Genomic DNA, 26,486 nt, shown 5'->3' on the forward strand with positions numbered 1-26,486 from the left:
AAACATCACCATCTGGAAAAAACACAACTGTGACGGACATAAAGCTCTTCATTATTCTTAATGAGAATTTATTAAATCAAAGCTGAGACTTGCATCATAACCTTGGATGACCTTGGATATATACACCTTGAATAAAAATCAGCCTTTGTTAAACAGATTAGTTTAGCAGGGCTGGCATACTCAACATTCCACTGATCTCAATTCAAATGATTTCATATCTGCTACTCAGCAGATTTAAAAGGAGAGGGCAAAATATTTACTTTGTTACACCTTTCCCTCAGGCAATGATGCATCTCTCCTTCAATTACATTTTTACTACCCTGCCCATTTGTCTTTTAGCCATCTTTAACTATCCTCCCAATACTGCAGAAGTTGTGCATGCAACATTAATCTCCTCTGGTGTCCTCAGATGGGTATTGTTCATTGTCTCAATTGTACATTTCACAGACCATAATCTCGTAATCAACACTAACTGGCAGAAGGAGGGAGTCTTGTGTGAGACACCATTGAAGTGTTGTAACAAAATGGGACCTTCTTGGGGGGAGGAACTGGTCACAAGGAAACACAGACATTCCAATAGAATAATATATTCAGCAGTTTAGATTTGACAATATGGTCAAATAGAGGAAGTTTTCAGTTGTTTTTTTACACAGAAAGTGCCTATTCAGACATGGTTTACATAGACCCTGGTTGAAAACTTCCTTTACCTTTACCCCATGTTGTGAACAAATATTTTTGTATGGTAATTCCTTTTAAGATTAAGTTCTGGGAAGTATTGTACGTGCTTTTTCTGTTTCTTTGTAGTACAGGAAAGGTATAGCTGGCATGGATATGAAGCAGTTGTAAAGGAGTTTGGGCCATTGTAAAAAAAATAAGAAAGACTGTCTTCAGATTTTGCCAAAAATGCAGCCAAATTCCACTGAATTGAAATGTCATTATACTTTATTGTTGCTTTTGAGATAAATAAAACATTTGAAAACATGTAAACTGGTAGGCATAGTATTAATAGAAAAACAAAGGTAAGATCACATACACATACTGTAGCTACATTAATTACATCAACAACAATAGGCAAGACTCTGTAATCACGATCAGGACATTATCCATATTCCTTACTTGCAGCATTTTATTTACATTCAATTTACATGTTGATGATACTGTTGTGCTTGAGAATAACACTACACAGTTACACACTATCATATAACTCCCATTTTCCTATGAGAAAGACATCTAGCATGGTTATATGAGGCATGAGTGATAAGAGATTGGCTTCCTCATTCGTAGGTGTTCCTAACTACCTCCAATGGTTCATAATAAAATATATTGTAGTAACAGTGGTCCAATTGTTTAACATTGGGGAATCAGGCAATATTACCATTGTCAAAGAGGTGGTTTGACATCTGTCATCATAGTTCTATCTAGTCTATTCGTTTAGCTCTAAAACTATTAACAAGGAAAGCACCATTTGGACATTTATTTCTTAGAAAATGGTGAACAATCTTTTCAATTTAAAAATGTATTGGTTTTTACACTATAATACATTATGAAAATGCAACTTCATTGAATTGTGTCAACTTGACCCATTGGACAGAGGGAGTAAATTAGAAAACGGGCCAATTTCATGACTGTTATTCATCAACTTGAGAAAGTGTATTACTTTTGAAGTATCACACACACGTACATTCAAAACACAAATAGACACACTCAAAAAAAGCATGCACCCCCCCCCCCCCCCACACCCCACCCACACACACACCCACACATAAACAGACAACAGATGTAACATGGACAAACATGCCAATATACTGCTTACAGATAACACACAGTTTATGATGACATACATGCAACCCAGTGGTGAGCCCTGAAGATCTCATCACACATTCAACCAATATCTACAAGTTGATCAGAGGACATTTCCCACTATCACACAACCAAAGCCAAAATCCCTTAGTCCTGGTTTCTATATCTACATGTAGCCCGAGTAAAATGACATTCTCAGAAGACAATACAAGAACAATTGTATTTTGTACTGAACAAAACTATAACGCAACATGTAACGTGTTGGTCCCATGTTTCATGAGCTGAAATAAAAATCCCAGAAATGTTCCATATGCAGAAAAATGTTGTGCACAATTTGTTTACATTCTTTTTAGTGAGCATTTCTTATTTGCCAATATAATCCATCCGCCTGACCGGTGTGGCATATCAAGAAGCAGATTAAGCAAGCATGATTATTACAGAGGTGCACCTTGTGCTGCAGACGATAAAAGGCCACTAAAATGTGCAGTTTTTCACAGAACACATTGCCTCAGACGTCTCAAGTTTTGAGGGAGCATGTAATTGTCATGCTGAGTGCAGGAAAGTCCCTCAGAGCTGTTGCCAGAGAATTGAATGTTCATTTCTCAACCATAAGCTGCCTACAACGTTGTTTTAGAGAATTTGGCAGTACGACCAACCGGCTTCACAACCACAGACAACGTGCAACCACACCAGGACCTCCACATCCGGCTTCTTCACCTGCAGGATGATCTGACACCAGTCACCCAGACAGCTGATGAAACTGAGGAGTATTTCGGTATTCTGATTGGCTGGGTCTGGCTCCCAAGTGGGTGGCCTATGCCCTCCCAGGCCCACCCATGGCTGCAACCCTGCCCAGTCATGTGAAATTCATAGATTAGGGCCTAATGAATTTATTTCAATTGACTGATTTCCTTATATGAACTGTAACTCATTAAAATTGTTGAAATTGTTACATGTTTAGACTAAATATTTGCTCAGTATACATGGGATGAAATAGCAAGTTTCAATGACGTTGTGGGCTGCAGTAATTATCATCAAGCAAGCTATACGTGGCTATCACTAATCTTGCACCAGTGGAGATCTAAGTGCTATTGAAGTGTTACGCATTACCCATCATCAAGTTTCTGTACAAATAAGATTTATACTCTGACATCTGTCTACTTCTGAATGAAACTGAAATGCTCCACTTCCTTACTACCTTGTGTTCTAATTGGCTCAGCAGGTGAAGTCCTCTGAGTTGCTCCGCTCTGTGTGATAAGGTAGCATATTGGCAGAGTATGGAGGTGGTGGATGGGAATTGTCACGGAGAGACTGGGGTGGATAATGTGAAATGGATAGTTGGTGACAAAAAAAGAGTGGGAGTATGAGCCAATAACAAAACAAAAAGACAAGTTAAACTTAAAGGGTAGGAAGCATGAGTTCTTACTCACCAATGTAAACAACACATTGTGATCAAAGACTTATTGTAAACTGGGTGGTTCAAGCCCTGAATGCTGATTGTCTGATAGCTGTGGTATATCAGACCGTATACCACAGGTATGACAAAACATTTATTTTTACTGCTCTAATTATGTAGGTAACCCGTTTATAATAGCAATTAGGCACCTCGGTGGTTGTGGTATATGGCCAATATACCACGGCTAATGGCTGTGTCCAGGCAATCCGCGTTGCGTCGTGGTTAAGAACAGCCCTTAGCCGTGGTATATTGGCCATATACCACACCTCCTCGGGCCTTATTGCTTAAGTAACTTAGTTGTAATCACGATCTGGTTACCTATAAGTACAAACATAGTTATATATTTGGGTTATTACATGTTTATAAACTTATTTACGGATATTTTCTAAACTACCCACAATGCACTATTTCTCACTGTAATATGGATAATCTACTCTGTGCTACCGAGTTTGTATGCTAGCTCGGTAGCTAGCTCAAGCTGGCTATCGTTAGCCATTAGCCATGCTAGCATGTAATTACATTCCAGACCAAGTATTGATGGTGGTGAGCTACAATCCACCAATCAGAAGGAAGTGTGATGTAAACAATGAACAGATGGGGCACGTGCGGCCATGCTGCATCATGATGCTCTCCATGGACTTTGTGACTGTGTTATGGTGCCTTCTTGCTGTGAGCTCAAAAAGAAAGAGAAAATCATACCTGCTTGCTCTAATTGTGTAGTACCGCATTTGTTCTCCTTTTTGTTTTGTCAACTTTTCAGCATGTTCTCTGGCTACAGGAATTTTGTAACTTTTTCCACCTTGGCTTTGTGCTAGCCCACTAGCTGACTGACATCTGTAATCTATCTATTTTGGATTTTTCTCACTATTTGGCAATTGGATTCTCCTGAGTCTTCCTCCCTGGTGAAGCGCCCGGCTCCCCCTTGGTTTGATAGCTAACTCCGCCTGTACTCTTTTAAAAGTGTTACTATCGGATGGGCCCCAGCCATGAATCTGTAAGTCTCTACTCTTTCTTTCCTTTTGATTTGCGGTTATAGTGGTGATGTGTTTTTGGTGGTTGGCTAGGCTGGCTGGGCTAATAGCTAGTGTGCTAAATAGCTATCGTTACCTGGCTGGCTAAGATAACTTCATACTGTATAGCTACCATTATTTTGATAACTGGTTAGGTGGCGTTGTGTATTTTCAAAACGTTGGTTTACTTTAATGTAGCAGTAAGCTAGGTGTTGATAGCAACTGTCTGACTCATTCAGTGCTAACATGACGTTAGCAGGCTGGTAGGGCTAACATTAGCAGGCTAGTAGTGATACCATGAATAGGCTAGTTGGCTAGCAACCTTACACTTGATTTGTAACAATAATTTCATAAAGTATTTGTTTGTAAGTTGGCCGAAAATGTCATTGAAACCAGTAGTCATGAGTGCATTTGGACTTTTGATACATATTTGAAGGAAAATCCATATGTTACATGTGGTTGTGTTTATGCTACCTACTCTGTGAACTCATGAAAGACACCCAGTGATAAAAGCAGAGTTAAGGGACAACATAGTCATGCATTTAACATTTAAAAGTGTATCCTTTTGTAGATATGCTTTAAACGTTTTTAGAAAGCACCCTTTTAAATTAGACACTAAGATTTTAAGATTGCGATTTTTCAAAAAATATAGATGAGACAACTTGATGGAAATTGATGGGGTGAGGACATGTTTCTCAAGCTGATACACAACACCACAAACTCCATTGATATCCATTTTAACTATACTGTTGCTCAGAAAAAAATATCAACTTCAGTTTTGGAGATAATACTTTTCTATATTTGGATCTTTGATTTGGTATTCCATTGCTCTGTTGCAAAGCAATTTACATTAGCCAATGTAATCTAAGGGATGCATGTGATCCATTGGATTGGTTGTCTTGTATCCTACTGTGTGCAAGGTAAAACTAGGAATATCCCCACACACACATTCATGAACCTCACCAGGTACGTTCATTTAGAACACATTTTCTTTTACAAAAACAACCTGGCTTCATGCATATGAAATTCTTAATTGAGATGTTTAGACATGAAGCAATATGGCTGCCTTCTTCCGAGAGCTGCAAATGCTTAGTGAAAGTTACTGACGTGACATTTCACATCGTCCAGGCTCAGAACAGCTCCCTGGTCGTTGTTGCTGTGTTTGTGTTTCTTCTCTGAGCTTCGACAGAGCTTGTACTTTATCACCTGTAAGGAAACATAGATACCCCTTGCAAAGGTCAGTGATGCTCTCGATTTGAGACAAAGGCTGGTAAGAGAAAATGTGGACATGTCTGGAGTCATTCCTGTGTGTGTGCCTCTCTCTCTTTGAGAGTTATGTGTAGCAAGCATAAATGTTTCATTCTGCTTTTCTAAGAGCTTAAAATAATGAGTCAGGCAGAAAGCATGACGGAAATGTGGCTGAGTTCTGTCACTGTAGAGAGTACTAGAAAGAATTAAAAAATTACCTCATAGATGTAGTCAAACAGCTCCAGAATAGTAAGGAGACTGGCTCCAATGAAAAGACCCATCTGACCACCAATATCACCTGGGAGGAACAGAGAAGGACAAAATGATCAAAGATAATAAACTTCTCCAAAATATACACATTTCCAACAAAGTATCCTTTAAAAGTGAATCCATGTTTTTTGCTCATCATCATTGAAATACCTAAAAGTCCTGCTACTTCATAGGCTTTCTTCTGTTCGATCATCTCATAGTTTAGAGCCTCAAAGAAGATGTCCAGAACCAGGATATTGTCACTGTTACAGGAAGAGACCATATTCAAGATCTAAACAGCAAACAGTTCACATATGAAGGTTCTAATAGAGAAAATCATTATTTCGTTGCTGCGTATTGGAAATGGAACTGGAGGGTAAAAGATACAAGGGCCAAAGCCCGAAGCGAATGCATTTTCCATTTCTTGCCTGGTACTCCATAACCACTGTAAAGTTTTTTTATCTGGTGTTTGGAACACAATACTCACGCTATGTATTGCTCTGACTTGTTGTATTTCTTGGCCAGATACTTGGCAGAGGCCTTGCTGGGGATCTTGACGAAGGACAACTCTTTGCTGTATCTGGTCATGTTGCACGGTGTCTCACACACACAAAAATCGTTGTCTCTCTCCACCAGGAAGTCTGGGGGGCCAAAGAGAAAGGCCGCAGCATTGTGATAGTGATATAGGGACCAACATAGAGTTGCTATGGTCTTAGAAACAACAGTCGGGATCTATTCCTTACCAAGAGCTGGATCAGCACACTCTTTGTACAGCTCAGGGGTGCAGTATGGGGCATCTCCTGCACACAGAGAGATAATCAATCAATATAAGTTGAACTTGAAAATGTAAAAATTCCAGACTAGGTAAACGGCTGGATGCGAGGGTTCACCTACCAGGCATATGTACCATGCGGCAGTTACAGTTCTCTACCAGGTAGCGCGTCTCACAGTCGATACGGCAGGCGGTGATGCTGTAGGACTCAAAGAATTCTGAGTCTATCCGTGTCACCTTACAGTCCCCCCAGGGTGGGGGCAAATATATCAGCTAGAACACACACACACACACACACACACACACACACACACACACACACACACACACACACACACACACACACACACACACACACACACACACACACACACACACACACACATAAGCTACAACTACAATTGCATAGGTGTTCAGCACCACAACAGTTACACAGGTGGTGCTGACGGCATATTGTAAAATTATGACTTCTTTGTTGAAATAAAGTTTTACAAATAAGGGTAACGTCCCTACCCGTTGTTCCTGGCAGGAAACAAAGGTCTGGAACCCAGGTGCCACCCCGAAGCCCAGCTGGTCGATAAAGGAAGGCTCCTCCTGACTGTGGATCTGAACTTTGATCCCAGCCTCAAACGTGGTCTCATCTGTGGGGAGGGGAACAGAGGCAGGGGTCACTGCACCATCCATGCATGTTTTATTTAACTAATGAACCCACTGGCTCCAGCGAGCAGCTAGAGTAGTCTGTTTGATAGAGCAACACACATGTGAGCTGCGTAATGAACTGGAATTAAACCACACACACACACACACTTTTGTCCTCACCCGTCTCTCCCCACACAGGGATGTACTCATCCTGCTGAATGTCCAGCATGAGCTCCAGCCCGTTACCCATCCCTCCCTTGGTAGTTATGAGAGGGGTGCGGCCCTCACCCCCCGCGTTGAACGTGTAACACTTCCCATAGCGAGTGAACACCTGAGGAGAAAGATGAAAAATATGAAATATGAATGAGATAGCAAGACCAGATGTCCATCACAATAGCAGAGCCATAGTAGATGTAACTTGCCACTGGGGGTCAGTGTTAATCTACATTAGATACCACAGTGCCACGAGTGATGAGGGTATTCCTTTGCGTTTGGGGCTATAATAGGATGCTGTTGATACTATTTCTGAATATTTAAAACCTTTTCTGTCACCTGAAGTAGTCATTTTAGGAGATTTTAACCTGGATCGGTTTACCCCGGGCTCTGATCATTTGAAGAATATTTGTCTCGACTTTAACCTGACTCAACTTATCTCCAAACCTACACGGATTCATGTAAGAAACCTAGCAAACTCCTCGCCGATTGACCTAATTTTGACAAATAGCGCTCACAAGCACTTGTTGACTGGTGTCTTTGATAAGGACATCAGTGATCACTGTCCCTTTGCATGGACTGGAGATAATAAACAGAAAAACATTATGAAGATACGTTTTTTTTGAAAATTCCCCCCAGGTGTTTTGTTCATCATATGTATAGCTCTATCAGCTGCATGTCTGACCCCGAATTGGCTCTAGAACTTTTCTCATATATTTGTATATCTCTGGCAGGCAAACACGCCCCCTTTGAACACCTTAGAGTTAGAAATAGAACAAATGCTTGGTTCTCTATAGAACCATCAGATCTCGTTATGACGAGGAATCAGGCCTGGGCCGAGCCTACAAGAACTGACTCTAGAAGAACTGACTTGGCAGCTGATTGTGCATTGTTTCAGGCAATTGAGAAGTAGATGTACTTCCTCAATTAAGAAAGCTAAATCAAGCTACTTTCTGAGTTCTAACTCAGACTCTGCTGGTGATCTGTCTACATGTCGGGAAAACAGTTCATGCACTGAAGCTTGGAAATTCCTCTCCTTCCCTGCCTCAGCATGTTGTACCAGACTCTGGCATCATGCCCGAGAAACATCTGATAAGTAATTCTTTTAAATCAGGATTTTATCTCTGAAGGCTTTTATTTTTACATTTAAAAAAAAGAAAGTTATTTTAAATGGTGGTTTAATGGGGCGGCAGATAGCCTAGTGGTTAGAGTGTTGAGCCAGTAACCGAAAGGTTGCTGGATTGAATCCCCGAGCTGACAAAATCTGTCGTTCTGCCCCTGAACTAGGCAGCTAACCCACTATTCCTCGGTAGGCCAACATTGTAAATAAGAATTGTTCTTAACTGACTTGCCTAGTTATATAAAAAATATATGGACCCTGGTCAAGCAGTCAACTGCTCTTCCCTTGCAGCCTCCAGTTGGCTCGATGGAAGATCAGTGAATCTGTAACAGCTGTCGTGGGTTGAAGGTGAGGAAGAAGGTGAGGACCAAGGTGCAGCGTGGTACATGTTCATCTTTTATTACAAATTGAACAACAAAAGAGAATGAACAAAACCAAAACAGTTCTCTCTGGTACAGAATACAAAAACAGAAAACAACTACCCACAAACACAGGTGGGAACAGGCTACCTAAGTTTGGTTCTCAATCAGAGACAACGATTGACAGCTGCCTCTGATTGGGAACCATACCAGGCCAAACACATAGAAATACAACACACAGAACAAAACATAGAATGAAAAACATAGAATGCCCACCCCAACTCGCACCCTGACCAAACCAAAATAGCGACATAAAAAAGGAACAAAGACAGAATCTTTGTTTTCATTTCAACAACTTCCTACTCGTGATTATCTCTGGTGCTAATCCCAGGGTTTGGAAGGCGGACCATGTGCTCCCGCTCCACAAAGGTGGTGATCCTAAATAATTATCATCCGATCTCAAAATTGTCTTGCCAGGCAAAACTGTTCAAACCATTAATCAACTTTTAGCTTAGATCCTTCCTAGCAATGTCTTCGAAGTGTTCACCAGTCTGGTTTCAGGCAGGGTCATATAATCATCTCTGCTGCGGCCTGGTGTTAAATGATGTGTTAAAGGTCATGGATAGGAGAAAGCACTATGCTGCCCTTTTTATTGACTTTTCGATACTGTTGATTCGAACATTGTGTGCAAACGGTATGAACCACGTGCCATTGTTTTGAAATTACTTGATAGAAGGGACACAATGTGTTTTTTTTCTGATGGTGTTAAGTCAGTTTTCTTTGATATTATGAAATGTGTCCCACAGGGATCAATTTTAGGTATTGTACCTAATACTGTCTATATAAACAATGTTGGTCTAGTTGCAATTATTTTTAACATACATCTGTATGCAGATGACAATGTTGTGTATGCTATTGGCCCCACGGTTGACCAGGTTCTGTTCAGAGCTTCAATCTGCCTTCCTTCCTTTGCAGAAAGCCTTTGTTGAACTGAAATTGGTACTTAATGCAGGTCAAGCCAAGTATATATTCTCCAAATCATGTAAAAATGTATGATGTATAATTTATGCATATGTACACTGAGCAAAATATAAACACAACATGCAACAAGTTACAGTTCATATAAGGACATCAGTCAATTGAAATAAATTCATTAGGCCCTAATCTATGGATTTCACATGACTGGGAATACAGATATGCATCTGTTGGTCACAGATACCTAAAAAAAAAGTATGGGTGTGGATCAGAAAACGAGTCAGTATATGGTGTGACCATCATTTGCCTCATGCAGCACGACACATCTCCTTCGCATAGAGTTGGTCAGGCTATTGACTGTGGCCTGTTGAATGTTGTCCCACTTCTCTTCAATAACTGTGCGAAGTTGATGGATATTGGCGGGAACTGGAACACGCTGTCGTACAGGTCAATCCAGAGCATCCCACACATGCTCAATGGGTGACATGTCTGGTGAGTATGCAGGCCATGGAAGAACTGTGACATTTTCAGCTTCCAGGAATTGTGTACAGATCCTTGCGACATGGGGCTGTGCAATATCATTATTACGGCATCTCGGTGCAATCAAATTGCCATCGATAAAATGCAATTATGTCCATTGTTTGTAGTTCATGCCTGCCCATACCATAACCCCACCGCCATTATGGGGCAATCTGTTCACAATGTTGACATCAGCAAACTGCTTGCCCAACACGACGCCATACACACTGTCATCTGCCCAGTACAGTTGAAACTGGGATTCATCCGTGAAGAGCACACTTTTCCAGGGTGTCAGTGGCCATCGAAGGTGAGCATTTGTCCACTGCAGCAAGGTCAAGACTCTGGTGGGGATGACAAGCAAGCAGATTAGCTTCCCTGAGATGGTTTCTGACAGTTTGTGCAGAAATGATTTGGTTGTGCAAACCCACAGTTTCATCAGCTGTCTGGTTGGCTTGTCTCAGACCATTCCACAGGTGAAGAAGCCAGATGTGGAGGTCCTGGGCGGGCGTGGTTACACGTGATCTGCGGTTATAAGGCCAGTTGGACGTACTGCCAAATTCTCTAAAACAACATTGGAGGCGGCTTATGGTAGAGAAATTATAATTAAATTCTCTGGCAAGAGCTCTGGTGAACATTCCTGCAGTCAGCATGCCAATTGCACACCCCCTCAAAACTTGAGACATCTGTGGCATTGTGTTGTGTGACAAAACTGCACATTTTAATGGCCTTTTACTGTCCCAATGTAACGGCCATTGTTGGTAGAAGAAGGTGAGGACCAATGCGCAGTGTGGTAAGTGTCCATCTTTTTAATAATGTAAATGAACACTGAACAAAAACAACAAAGTGAACGAACGAGTTCTGTCTGGTGCAGATACAAACACGCAACAGAAATCAATCACCCACAACTCAAGGGTGAAAACGGGCTACCTAAGTATGGTTCTCAATCAGGGACAACAATTGACAGCTGCCTCTGATTGAGAACCATACCAGACCAAACACAGAAATCCCAAATCATAGAAAAAAGAACATAGACTGCCCACCCGAAACTCACGCCCTGACCATACTAAAACAAAGACAAAAACAAAGGAACTAAGGTCAGAACATGACACCCAAGCACCTGTGTAATGATCATGTTGTTTAATAATATGCTTGATATGCCACCCTTGTCAGGCGGATGGATTATCTTGACAAAGGGAAAATGCTCCCTAACAGGGATGTAGACAGGTTTGTGCACAACATTTGATAGAGATAATATTTTTGTGCGTATGGACAATTCCTGGGATCTTTCATTTCAGCTCATGAAACACAGGACTTTACATGTTGCGTTTATTTTTTTGTTCAGGGTACATTGGATGGTGCCTTTATTGATCGTGTCCCCGCTTATAAATATCTGGGTATCTGTATTGCATTCTGTATCAGAAAGTAGGCTGACCCTCTTTGATGTCTGGTAGATCGATGCACTGAATGCTTTTTGCTTCTAAAACATTCCTTCAAAAACGCTGTACCTTACTTCATTGTTTACTTACAGACATAAAAAAAAATATATTAAAAAATGTGCAAGATATCAGACCTGGTCTCAAGGTTGGCTAACTCTGGATATCCCTTCGATCTCCGCCGAGTTAGGTTCATCTGCTTTTTACTGAATAGTGTGTTTTGTTTTCTATGATTTGTGTTTTGGTTGTCGTGTATTGATGTGAATATTGGTGTGTATATTGATATGTACACTGAGTATACCAAACATTAGGAACAACTTCCTAATATTGACTTGTATTGTCTTGCCCCTGGCACACATACGCAATCCATGTCTCAAGGCTTAAACAATCTTTCTTTAACCTTGTCCCTTCATCTTCCTCCACACTGATTGAGGGATCATAGCTTTCATCTGGAGTCACCTGGTCAGTCTGTCATGGAAAGAGTGCAATGTTCTGTGTACTGTTTTGTATGTTGATGTGTGTAGTGTGTATTTATGTGTACACAGGGCTCATCTGTGAGAGACCTTGGACTCTGTTAAATTAAAGGTTAAATAAAAAATAAAAATACACCTGCTGTTACCATGGAGACCAAACATGCCTGCGAAGAAGCTGCCTTCTGGTCCAGGGAACAGACAACACTCCGAAAGTATCGCAGAGAATGGTATGGTTGCTGTATGAACTCATCAGCTGTTATGATGGCTTAAGAAAGAAGCTGTCGCAGTATGTCAGAAGTCATGCTAGGGCCCCCGGATGGAGGACTGAAGCATTGCTATGAGAAGCTCAACGAGTAAAGAACGAGCACACACACCCGGCGATGCAGGACACAGAAAGGGCAGTAAGGGAACGCATGGAAATATGTTCATGTCGTCTGTAAGTTATAAGTCATTTGTCTTTCTGACACTGTCTTTAAATAACTAACTATACAGTAACTTGAGGCGTGCGATTCGAGTCACAGCCTATTTATGAAGAGAGAGAGAGAGAGGGGACGGGAGAAAAAAACATGTGAGAGAGGGAACGAGGGAAAGAACGAGACAGAAAGCGAGGAAGAGGTTAAGAGAGGTATAGAGATAAAAGGAAGTAACGAGAGAGCTCCATTCTCACTGTGCGAAGCTGGGAGTGGACCATTGCTCGGCGTTATGGTACAACAGGACACATCTGCGATTAGAGAGAGGGCTGACAAACACACCCACTGATTGACGACTGAATTTGTGCCATGCTAAAGGGCAGTTAAATGGCTCAGCCGTGCCATCTTTCAACACACACACACACGCACACACACACCAGTGGTGGTCGGGGCTGTTTAAGATTAGGGAGGACAATTTTTGTCAAATAAAATTATGAGCACGGCCTTATTTCTATTACAGTATATTGGATGACTGTCATTCATATTCCATTCGCCCTGCTCAATGTAACATAGATAGGTTTAGGCTACTACATGATACCGGACCTATACCCATAGGTTAGGTTGCTACAACCTAGCCTACAAATGAAAGTTTATAACGTAGATGCACAGGTCAAGAGACATTGGAGTAAGGGAGTGAACGTTATTTATAATAAGGGTTTCATGTAGAAAATTGGAACTCTCTGAAATGAAAATGGATGGCCCTCCCTTCAGCAAAATCTTATTTACCTAAACCCTTGATAGGCCTGTGCGTTCATCTTATCATATTTCACCAATGCCAAATCAGTGCGTCTTGTTTTCAACTAAACTGTCCCTGTTTGTAAATAATTAAAACTGAGACGTCATCATGAATCTGAAGCACGGTACGTTCAAAAGTTAGGCCTACCTTTCTACCCCAGACAGTAGATCTACCTTTCTACCCCAGACAGTAGGCCTACCTTTCCACCCCAGAACAGTAGGTCCTACCTTTCCACCCCAGACAGTAGGCCTACCTTTCCACCCCAGACAGTAGGCCTACCTTTCCACCCCAGACAGTAGGCCTACCTTTCCACCCCAGACAGTGGGCCTACCTTTCCACCCCAGACAGTAGGCCTACCTTTCCACCCCAGACAGTAGGCCTACCTTTCCACCCCAGACAGTAGGCCTACCTTTCCACCCCAGACAGTAGGCCTACCTTTCCACCCCAGACAGTAGGCCTACCTTTCCACCCCAGACAGTAGGCCTACCTTTCCACCCCAGACAGTAGGCCTACCTTTCCACCCCAGACAGTAGGCCTACCTTTCCACCCCAGACAGTAGGCCTACCTTTCCACCCCAGACAGTAGGCCTACCTTTCCACCCCAGACAGTAGGCCTACCGACACAGAAAAATTTAAGCTTAACTGTTGGCTACTCTTCCTCTGTGGCTTAACCCAACGAGACAAGGTCACAAGTGTTTCCCTAAAAGCTGTCTGAGTTTAAACATCTTCTATTGTACGGAAAGTGAATAGCTTAATCAATTGATAGTGGCAGAATTAGATTACTTCCCATGCAAAGTCAGCCTCTGAATGTCAAAGAAACAAAACAATTTCTAGCATAAAGCATTGCGGACCAAAGTGCAGTTCTAGATCACTTTATATAATCGGATCCGTTTTATTTTCTTCAAAATGTTAAGCTAACAAGGCTTAGGCCTGTGCTTTTTGCCATTTTCTTTACTAAAATGTAGGTCTATGGCATACCCTCTCATACCCCCTCAATTCCAGTCTTGATTTGAACTTAACAGCCATTCACTGGCACGCTATTGTCGTGACTTTACTTTAATGAATCTGTTAACTGTTATTTAATCCCCTAACTATGTTTAATTGTTACCTGATTAAATTAATCATGTAGCAATTAGCTCATTAGGATTTGGGGCGCCACGGAATAAGTTGTCAAGAGAATTCAACTCTATGAGGTCTTTACCTATTTCATCGATAAACAGTCATCTTATTAATCATTACATCTTGTCAAATGCTCATTCTGAACAATCGTAACCTTCTTGGATCTGCAAAAACCACAGCCTTGCGCATTATTCAGTACTACACAAATTGGATTAATCATTTATTTACTAGCTAACTAAATAATAACACAGAATACACACACTTACATGAGACAAAGGTCCCTAGTGGACTGACAAGATATGATGGCTTGTTACAACATAGATGGAGGAGGGGCACACTTATCGTCGAGACATTTCATAACGATTCTCACAGTAATGTTAATCATATAGTTTTCTCACTAACCGCCGCCCGTTTGGAGTAGGAAATCATGAATGTATTTACATGTGAAATGCCTTTGTTCATTCCTCTGTCGGAACCAAGCCTTCTTGGAAAGGGTTTGGTGCGCCTTTCCTGTGGGTGACTTGTACATGCTCTGATTGTCCACCAATGATCACAATGTCCTTCTTCTTAGTTGTCCGGTCTACATGGGATGTTTCCTCAGAACTTCCTCTTAGCTGTACCAGTGATTGTCTGAGAGGAGAGTTGTCTCCTTTCTCCATCTCGTGTGGATAATCAGAGTTTGAAACACTTTATACTCGCAGCTGCAGACGGGCAATGTCCTGGTCTGGTAAGTTAATTTTCTTCACCTCGTGTTGAGGTTGAGTTTCAACCATTTCAAACGTGTAGCTCTCTGGCCTCACGTTTCCCGGTCTAAAGGTTGATTCCTCGTCCAAGCCCTTTTGCACTCTTAGTCAAAAGGGGCATTCCATCCTGCTGACAAGCTCTCTGACCTCACTCGGGGCGCGGCTACTTAATGTGCAATGGATATGATTAGAAGTTATCTCGTATGACTCCTAAAATCACATTCATATCTTAACAAAAAATACGTTAATCATTTATCATATCCTATGCATGACATATTGGATGAACACTTCACAGATATAGGTGGTATCCTTTCCAAGTTACAGTATTTGGTCCATATAGTTTTTAATAACGTTACAAAATGAAAAGCAATATTCCATTTTTTTTTACAATAGTTCCTCACTGACCATTTCCCACATCGTTGCGTTAGGAATATTGTTTTAATGATTAACTTTTTTGGACGTTAGAGTGTTGGGCGGGCCAAGAGAGAGCTCTCTCTGGCTTAATTTACAACCCAGTGTGAGCTGTCAACCGGGCAGTTCCCTCCTCCCCCCCTGGGAGAGGGTCTGGTTATTTTCAGCCATTGCCAAGTAGATCTGATCCATTGTGATTCTCACAGGACAGCCATGACACTATTTACACGAGGTAGGCTATTTAAAGACTGCATGGTGGGTGGAGGAATTGACCAACAAATCTATGGATATAGCAGCCTATAGCCTAATTTTTGTCTGTCAAACAGGTAGGCCTACCTTTAATTTCTTAAATAGGAAGAAATAGGCTCCAACACAAAGCCCTCTTTTGTTAGTAAAGTCTAATTATAATAAATATGTTTAAATGAATTATGTCTACTCGAATTTGCCTACTTTCAGCACCATGAGCTGTCCATTTCGATTGATTGTTCCAGCACCATATTGTAAGTAATGCGAATCTGGCTTATTGTGAGGTCGGTCAATACATTATGGGCAAGAAACATATTGTTTTTAATAAAATCAATTATAGCCTAGTAGTAGCAAGCTATCAAAGTTAACCTCCGGTCCTCCTTCTCATCTTTTCACTTTCCTTCTCAAACTGAACAGAACAGGCTATAGCAGGGGGTCTCCAACCTTTTCTAGTATTCAAATAGGCACCTTATATCCCTTTCCCCTTCAACTCTAAGGGGGCCCCAATAAAATCTGTAATTGTTTTTCAAAAAATGATGTTTTATATTCTCCCAAATTATGTTTTCTCAGTTTTATTTTTCCTAGTTTTTCACTCTCAAAAATTACAATTGTTCATAGAGAAACAGCGAAACTGAATGCTCTGAGGCCATGTCAATGCTTAAATCCCATCAGAATACTTTTTTGGGGGGCTGGAAGGAAAAAATGTAGATTTTTAGAATTAGAATTCCCCTTTAATTGTGCATCTGACCTGTAAATTTAGCTAGTGAGGAATGTGCTGTCTAATGTGCCGGTCTAGGGAGGGTTTTGTACTGCTAAATATCCTATTTACATAAGTATTCAGACCCTATGCTATGAGACTGTTTACATTAATCCTCATTGAGATGTTTTTACAACTTGATTGGAGTCCACCTGTGGTAAATTCAATTGCTTGGACATGATTTGGAAAGGCACACACCTGTCTATATAAGGTCCAACAGTTGACAGTGCATGTCAAAGCAAAAACTAAGCCACGAGGTCGAAGGAAGTGTCTGTAGAGCTCTGAGACAGGACTGTGTCGTCAGTGTTAATTCACATATCTGGGGGAGGGTACCAACAAATGTCTGCAGCATTGAAGGTCCCCAAAAACACAGTGGCCATCATTATTAGATGGAAGAAGTTTGGAACCACCAAGACTCTTCCTAAAGCTGTCCGCCCGGCCAAACTGAGCAATCGGTGGAGAAGGGCCTTGGTCAGGGAGGTGACCAAGAACCCGATGGTCACTCTGACAGAGCTCCAGAGTTCCTTTGTGGAGATGGGAGAACCTTCCAGAAGGACAACCATCTCTGCAACACTCCACTAATTAGGCCTCTATAGTAGAGTGGCCAGACAGAAGCCACTCCTCAGTAAAAAGGCACATGACAGCCCGCTTGGAGTTTGCTATAAGGCACCTAAAGAACTCTCAGACCATCAGAAACAAGATTCTCTGGTCTGATGAAACCAACTCTTTAGCCTGATTGCCAAGCGTGACGTCTGGCGGAAACCTGGCACCATCCCTACGGTGAAGCATGGTGGTGGCAGCATCATGCTGTGGAGATGTTTTACAGAGGCACGGACTGGGAGACTAGTCAGGATCGAGGGAAAGATGAACGGAGCAAGATACAGAGAGATCCTTTATGAACAGGACAGCAACAGGACAACGGCCCTAAGCACACAGCCAAGACAACGCAGGAGTGGCTTCTCTGAAGAGACCTGAAAATAGCTGTGCAGCGACGCTCCCCATCCAACCTGACAGAGCTTGAGTGGATCTGCAGAGAAAAATGGGAGAAACTCCCCAAATACAGGTGTGTCAAGCTTGTAGCATCATACCCAAGAAGACTCAAGGCTGTATTGCTACCAAAGGTGCTTCAACAAAGTACTGAGTAAAGGGTCTGAATACTTCTGTATTTATTTTGAATACATTTGCAAAAATGTCTAAAAAAAAGTTTTTGCTTTGTCATTATGGGGGTATTGTGTGTAGATTGATGAGGAACATTTTTTATTTTATCCATTTTAAAATAAGGCTGTAACGTAACAAAATGTGGAAAAGGTCAAGGGGTCTGAAAATGATAAACGCAACATGTACAGTATTGATCCCATGTTTCATGAGCTGAAATAAAAGATCCCAGAAATGTGTTTTCCTACTTCTTTCATACTTTATTTATCCCACATAAACACTAACCCTCTCCTTTCTCCTTAATGCTACCCTCCCTCCTTCCCACTGAACTTTTTAACGACTGTGTAAGGTTAGAGTGCCAGATGTTCGTTATTAATAAATGAATCAATGAATGAGTGTGTGATGTCAGCAAGTGCTTTATGAATACATTCATGAATGAACATGTTTTGTCTGAAGTTAGGAATGAGATTTTATGTATTACAATATAATGCATGTTCCTGACGAATGAGTGCATTTGTGTGTGGTGTGCAGTTTCAGTGTCTATGCACATTGCTATCTATTTCACATTACAGTTTGCCCTACGTGATCTGACAGTGGTTTTGGAGGGCTCCCCTAATGCACTGTTGACTATAAGATGACAGGCCACATTGACAGGTCAACACCAGCATACCGAAGAAGAAAAGTTGCAGTTGCTTTTTGAATACAGTGTCTAAATGTTTCACTTCGTTTTCCTCCAGGGTTGTTGGGCTCATCTTTCCTTTGACTTTCTCCTCTCTTTGTTGGCACTTCACTTAAGGGAATCAATCCTCTTTAACCACCCTAATGATTGAAAACACATCTTAAAGAGTTTGTACATTCTATCATCTTTGGAGCTCCCTAGCCAATCACTGACAGTCACTCATAGTGCATTCCCCACCATTAGAAAGCACTTAGCGCTCTCCTGTGTTTAATCATACATCAATGTGCATTTCCTTCCTTCCAGGCCAGACAGTGGAGAACAAGTCCTAAATCACTAATCCACACACTCCTAGCTGTTGCAGGAGCCCTAATATGCCCCAGCCTTCCCTGATCTGCTAATGGATGCCTCCGCAGGGTGAATTCAAATCCATTAGCATTCTTTTATGAGGGAATGTTCCAGAGACTTAGGACAGCCTTTGTAAACCAGCTCGGTTATTAATCTTCTGTCTCAAACAGCCATGGCACTGGCAGAGCGATTGTGATTTAGACTGCGGTAGCAGCCATGCGACAGGCACCAGTGACCAGTCGGTACCCATCATCTTTGTCCCAGAGAGTGGTTTTAGCCCTGTCGTGCTAATGTTGTTATATGCTTGTTGATGCAGCAGGCATTCTAAGTCATCTGGAAAATCTGTAACATCTCCCCATGCCAACTTTACAGACAAAATTGACTTTGTTGAACTGTCGTTGTCAGAGGGTAGACAGAACCCTTTCAAATACTTTGATTGAACGGGGGAAGAGGGGAAGCAAAGTTACGCATTGTTAATTGGGCTCGTCTAACAAAAAGCACGTCTATTCAAATTCATTGAAAAAAGGACACAGCTTCCACTGCCATAGTTCCGATCGGAGTCTTACCAACCTGAGACCTGCTGATCTAGCTAACATCTGTCTTTCCCGCCCAAACAGAAGGGCAAACAGTAAGAACAGGGAGACTCTCAACTACGGACTTCTGTGAGGGAGAGAGATTGCAGCTCAAAGACTCTCGGAGCCCTAATCCGTCATGTCCGAAACACAGGTAGATAACAAGTCCGGATGGAACAATAACAATCCCCTGTCCTACCCTGTTCTGTCATCATGGCTCTCTGCTCCGCTATTGACTGTGTGGACGACGGCTGCTGACTCACCGAACATAACGACAAAGTTAAACTGAAGGTCTTCCCAGAGGGAGGACTTCAAATACCAAGGCTAGGGGATTTCAAATGTTGTACGTGTGCCTGTGTGTGACAAGCTGAGTGTGTTAATGGCGGCTGAAAAGCGCGACGGCTCAATAGACGCTTGTCAAATTTTGTCACGAAACAAACAAACAACTGTCGGGAACAAGTGAACTGAAGTAAACCACAGGCCTCCGCGGGGAAGATGGCTAAATGAAAGCCTGCCACACACTAAGTCTTTCCTTTCATTTGTGTTCAGGCAGTAAAAAGAGAGATCCATAAACTGTCACCAGCAATCGTTATTCTACAACCCCCCAAAAAAGATGTGGATAATATGGTGTAAAAAACAGCTAAAAAGTTTTTTTTTCATCCAAAGAAAATAATGTTTACAGTAAACAGAGGTGTATAAAGACGTCAACTCCCTACGGCATTTTCTATTTCAACATCCTAAAACACTGTACATTCAACTGTCAGTAAGAAAAGGAGACATGTCTGTGTGGCCTTTAAAACCACCTCCACACAGTTCAGAGTAATGAGACAGAATTGATCACCCAATACCATCCACTTCCAATGGATTTCCTGTCAGATAGCACCCTGAGCCAGACAGGCCTGTAAGCAGAGTTGTCTAATGATCAGTTAATGGATATACGGACAACAAGACCTAAGACATACATAATTAACAACGACGGAGAAAGAGAGTGAAGAGAACAGGCGCTGTTGACTTGTATTTTTCCACTTTAGTGGATTCGCAGGGGAGATCCAGCACTACATGCCTTGATGCTCTGCAATTCCGTTAAATCCTCGAATACATTTTTGCCTGTCAGAATCACATGATTTATTACTACAATCATTAGCTGTGTGGTTTATATGATATCCCTGAGACGAATCCTCTCTTTTAGCGTTCCATCACAAACCCACATCCTTTCATTCGCGAGCCCGGGATTTAAACCTTCTCACACACAATGAGTTTTTCTCTCCCTTCACTGCTCCCTTCTTTCCTCCCTCCTTCCCTCCTTCCCTCTCCTCGCCGTCTACGCTGAGCTGTGACGTGATGTTCCCAGTGGACTCCTTTCCATCTCCTCCCTCCGCTCGTCCCCTCCCACTCAGTTTGATGAACATTTTACAGGCCGGCGGAGACGCTCCGTTCTTCACCGCCACTCCTCCCGAGCCCAACCACAGACACCGCCAGGACTCTCGGTACCGATCACCTTCAGAGCCGATAGCATCATAACATGGGGCGCGTAAGACATCAGCAGAGAGAGAGAGAGAGAGAGAGAGAGGAAGATGTCTTTTTTTTTTAAAGAGAGGGAATGAGTGGGAACAGAGGGAGGGAGGGAGGGAGGGAGGGAGGGAGAGGGAGGGAGGGAGGGAGGGAGGGAGGGAGGGAGGGTAGAGAAAGCGTATCATATAAAGAAGGGGAAGTACGCTCCCACTTAATAAGTAAAAAGCCTGTTGCTAGGAGGGAAAGTAACAGACCTCACTTTTGGGTGAGTTTATGTCAGGTGGCATTATAAATATCGCAGAGAGTTGATTTGTGTCAAAGGTTAGGACTTGAATTTGTTGAATATATCAGACCAGAATTCAGATTAGGATAGGAACCAAATATGCAAGATGTTAGCAGGGTTTAGGTGGCTGCATGTCTGCATCTATTGGATGATGCATTATGATGATGTTTTTGCGATACATATTTGGAGAATAATTGCAATAAGGCATTTAAAAAGCAATGAACAACAGCAGTTGCATTGGCAATTCCCTGATGTATTAATTATTGTATTCAGCTTCTAGTACTCAGGCATAAAAGAAAACACAGTGTTGAGATCCAAAACTACTAGCATATGAAAATAAAAGTTCAGAAAGGTAAAAACTGCATGGGGGTCCAATCAAATGGTGAATAACACTGCTGGGTAGAATCTGCTGTGCGGTATTTCTCCAGGGGAGAAACTGGCAGTTTGAAGCCATGCCTGTCGTCTATGGTTCGAGGAAAACTGCCCAAAATGCTGAAAAAAATGTTACTTTTCAAGACAGAAAAAAAGCAGGTGGGAAAAATAAAGTTACCCCACCTCCTGCTGGCTTTTTCTTGAATGGAGAAGAAAACAACTCCATATTTAAACAAGGGTATACTAAATGACTATTGAAAAAGGGGACTTGACTTTTGCAGTCATTTGTAGTCCTCCCCTGGTGAATGGTGAAAGAAAACAACTAGATAAAGAATGTGGTTGGATTGCAGACAATCTCTCTATCAGAGACATGCAATTTGCAATACAATCTCCCAGGCAGCAGTAAAGCCATGATTCCCCCCAGAGTGAGCCAAACAAGGCTTGAGTAAGGTGGAAAACAGCAAGGAGACTGGGCTCTTCCCTGTTAGTCTGCCTTAGTTTATACACTTCCATTTTCCAACCATGTGTAGTATCTAGTAGCATTGCTGCGAGGACTTGCTTCCATACAGCCACAAGAGCATTAGTGAGGTCAGTCACTGACGTTGATCCATTAGGCCTGGCTCGCAGTTGGCATTCCAATTCATTCTGAAGGTGTTCGATGGGGTTGAGGTCAGGGCTCTGTGAAGGCCAGACAAGTTATTTCACACCGATCGGGCATTGTCATGCAGAAACAGGAAAAGGCCTTCCCCAAACAGTTGCCACAAAGTTTGAAGCACAGAATTGTCTAGAATGTCATTTTATGCTGTAGCGTTAAGATTTCCCTTCACTGGAACTGAAGGGCCAAACCATGAAAAACAGCCTCAGACCATTGTTCCTCCTCCACCAAACTTTACAGTTGGCACTATGCATTCGGGCAGTTAGCGTTTAACTGGCATCCGCAAACCCAGATTTATCCTTTGGATTGCCAGGTGGTGAAGCGTGTTTCATCACTCCAGAGAATGTGTTACCAATGTCCAATGGCGGTGAGCTTTACACCACTCCAGCCAATGCTTGACATTGCACATGGTGATCTTACGCTTGTGTGCAGCTGCTCGGCCATGGAAACCCATTTCATGAAGCTTCCGACGAACAGTTATTGTGCTGACGTTGCTTCCAGAGGCAGTTTGGAACTCGATAGTGAATGTTGCTACCAAGGACAGACAATTTTTACGCGTTACGCGCTTCAGCACTCGGTGGTCCTGTTCTGTGAGCTTGTGTGGCTTACCACTTCGCGGCTGAGCCGTTGTTGCTCCTAGACGTTTCCACTTCAAAATAACAGCACTTACAGTTGACCGGGGCAGCTCTAGCAGGGCAGAATTTGACGAACTGACTTGTTGGAAAGGTGGTATCTTATGATGGTGCCAAGTTGAAAGTCACTGAGCTCATCGGTAAGGCAATTCTACTGCCAATGCTTTATCTATCGAGATTGCACAGCTGTGTGCTCGATTTTATATACCTGTCAGCAACGGGTGTGGCTGAAATAGTCTAATCCACTAATTTAAAGGCGTGTCCACATACTTTTGTATATATAGTGTACATACTTTTGTATATGAGAGGACACAGGGTACATCAATTTCTGTGCCTGAAACTCTATATTAGTGGACAAAACCGTAGACGATATCATCAACAGTGAGGCAAGGCAGCTATATCTGGTCATTTCATCCAATTAAAGTGAATTCTCTACCTATGCACAGACAGGCACAGCTATTGACCAATGGCAGCCTTTATGTTTCCTGCTGTGCTCCTCCAGCTCTCCTCCAGTGATACCCTTCATCTTGTTAATAAAGTCAACCATAAAAACATGCACAAGCAGACTTCCAACCCCAACCTGTCAGTTCCTTTCATTTTTTTTTAATCGACTACGAATCGGCCGAATGGTTCTGCCGGCCGCCTACAATACCCACGCTCCCTGCGCTGGGAGAGGTCTGCCGGGCACAGAGGTGATAGCTGTTAACTCCAGAGTGCTGTGTCCTCTCATACACAGCTGAGTAAACATCAATGGATAACCAGCCTGAGGGAAGTCAATGGCCTTATGTCGCCTACTGTAGCAGAAGGGTTTCTAGAAGATAATTGCTATGAGAGTCTCTGCCGAGTTCATCTGTGAGCTTGACTGAATCAAGTGGGTGTATGGGACCCTGTTTTACACCCTGGCTCTCTCAAAAACCTTTGCCATGAGAAGATTCATTTAAAAGTCTTTTTGGGCCCGCTTTAATAAGGGAAATGTTCGACTTTACACACTACTGAGCCAAACGAAGCTGTACTGAGCACAGTTTGGATTCGGGCGGCACGGTATTGTTTAAAGGGTGCTTCGTTGTCTCTTGAGTTGAGGAGCTGTCAATCACAATCGTGCGTGTGTCTGTTTTGTAACAAGGCTCAGTCAGTAGCTTGTGTTTGAGAGAATTCTGTCCTCCAAACACACATTCATCAATGGTTTGGGGGACTCTGTTGTGAGTAGGTACATGTTGTGCTTCAGATCTGGCTGATTGCCTCTCGAGCTGGCACCCTGCACCCTGCTGAGAGGGAGTGAAGAGGTTCATTCATTAACGCAGACTGCAGAGTTACTACTAATCAGTGATCAGAGTTGACAATGTATTTTAGGATAATGAGGAGAGGGGTGTGTGTGCCAGTATGTGTGCATGAGTGTGTATATGTTCACATCCATACCAACTATCAGAACACCTTCCTAATATTAAGTTGCACCCCCATTTGACCTAAGAACTGCCTCAATTTGTCGGGGCACGGACTCTACAAGGGGTCGAAAGCGTTCCACAGGGATGCTGGCCCATTGTTGACTCCAATGCTTCCCACAATTGTGTCACGCTGGCTGGTGGAACAGTCTTGATACACACAGGAAAACTGTTGAGCGTGAAAAACCCAGTAGCGTTGCAGTTCTTGGCCCCTACTACCATACTCTGTTCAAAGGCACTTTTGTTTCACTTATTCACCCTCTGAATGGCACGCAAACGCAATCCATGTCTTAGCCATCTCAAAGTTGAAAAAATCCTTATTTTACACTGATTGAAGTGGATTTAACAAGTGACAAGGGATCATAGCTTTCACCTCGATTCACCTGGTCAGTCTATGACAGTCTATGTCAGTCTATGTGTGTCTGTGTGTGGTAAGGCAGCTGTGGGGAATGGTGCATGTGTGTGCGTTTGTGTGTGCGTGTGTGTGCACGCGAATAGGGAGCGCTCAGGAAAAAAACGATGCATATCTATAGGAACCATAATCACCTAAAAAATGGAAAAGATGACAATTAAGAAAAGAAAAGCTACCTTATAGAGAAATCCCCTCAATTGACTTCCTTCTCTCTGATTTCATTGTATCCTAATAATTTGGGCATACTCAAATCATTAGCCCTTTCAGTTCTTTAATAATATAATTACTTAGATTCAAATCCCATTCTCCTGAATTTACAACACATAGGACATTCTGTGCTACTTGCAGTGCATCCATAGCGAAGTGTAGGGCAAATAGAGGAACGCATAGTGGGTACTACACCAGGGAATGCTGATGTGTGCTTTTCCCTGTTTCACTCTGACATCGCTCTAGAACAGGAGAAAAGTCAGGCCGACAAGCCTTCAGGCTGCGAGGAAACGCCTCTATACATACTGTATGCATCCACAGAAACGCCTCTATACATACTGTATGCATCCACAGAAACGCCTCTATACATACTGTATGCATCCACAGAAACACCTCTATACATACTGTATGCATCCACAGAAACACCTCTATACATACTGTATGCATCCACAGAAACGCCTCTATACATACTGTATGCATCCACAGAAACGCCTCTATACATACTGTATGAATCCACAGAAACGCCTCTATACATACTGTATGCATCCACAGAAACGCCTCTATACATACTGCATGCATCCACAGAAACGCCTCTATACACACTGTATGCATCCACAGAAACGCCTCTATACACACTGTATGCATCCACAGAAACGCCTCTATACATACTGTATGCATCCACAGAAACGCCTCTATACATACTGTATGCATCCACAGAAACGCCTCTATACACACTGCATGCATCCACAGAAACACCTCTATACATACTGTATGCATCCACAGAAACGCCTATATACATACTGTATGCATCCACAGAAACTCCTCTATACACACTGTATGCATCCACAGAAACGCCTCAATACACCACTGTATGCATCCACAGAAACGCCTCTATACATACTGTATGCATCCACAGAAACGCCTCTATACACACTGTATGCATCCACAGAAACACCTCTATACATACTGTATGCATCCACAGGAACGCCTCTATACATACTGTATGCATCCACAGAAACGCCTCTATACATACTGTATGCATCCACAGAAACACCTCTATACATACTGTATGCATCCACAGAAACACCTCTATACATACTGCATGCATCCACAGAAACGCCTCTATACACACTGTATGCATCCACAGAAACGCCTCTATACACACTGTATGCATCCACAGAAACGCCTCTATACATACTGTATGCATCCACAGAAACGCCTCTATACATACTGTATGCATCCACAGAAACGCCTCTATACACACTGCATGCATCCACAGAAACACCTCTATACATACTGTATGCATCCACAGAAACGCCTATATACATACTGTATGCATCCACAGAAACTCCTCTATACACACTGTATGCATCCACAGAAACGCCTCAATACACCACTGTATGCATCCACAGAAACGCCTCTATACATACTGTATGCATCCACAGAAACGCCTCTATACACACTGTATGCATCCAC

General features: G+C 42.4%; 1 protein-coding gene across 1 annotated transcript in view; it reads right to left on the minus strand.

Moving 5' to 3' along the window:
- Window positions 1-1,757: 1,757 nt before the first annotated feature.
- Window positions 1,758-26,486, minus strand: part of LOC115131930 (acid-sensing ion channel 1-like) — a 70,264-nt gene continuing 45,535 nt past the window's right edge. Inside the window, exons 3-10 of the mRNA XM_029664031.2 lie at window positions 7,355-7,505; window positions 7,049-7,176; window positions 6,658-6,808; window positions 6,507-6,563; window positions 6,251-6,404; window positions 5,935-6,026; window positions 5,733-5,812; window positions 1,758-5,472 (exon numbers count right to left, since the gene is read on the minus strand). Coding sequence (XP_029519891.1) covers window positions 5,356-5,472; window positions 5,733-5,812; window positions 5,935-6,026; window positions 6,251-6,404; window positions 6,507-6,563; window positions 6,658-6,808; window positions 7,049-7,176; window positions 7,355-7,505 — 930 coding nt within the window. The 3' untranslated portion in view covers window positions 1,758-5,355. The remainder of the gene's footprint in view (window positions 5,473-5,732; window positions 5,813-5,934; window positions 6,027-6,250; window positions 6,405-6,506; window positions 6,564-6,657; window positions 6,809-7,048; window positions 7,177-7,354; window positions 7,506-26,486) is intronic.

Source organism: Oncorhynchus nerka, linkage group LG7 (genome assembly GCF_034236695.1).
Source record: "Oncorhynchus nerka isolate Pitt River linkage group LG7, Oner_Uvic_2.0, whole genome shotgun sequence".
In the NCBI taxonomy this organism is placed as follows: Eukaryota; Metazoa; Chordata; class Actinopteri; order Salmoniformes; family Salmonidae; genus Oncorhynchus; species Oncorhynchus nerka.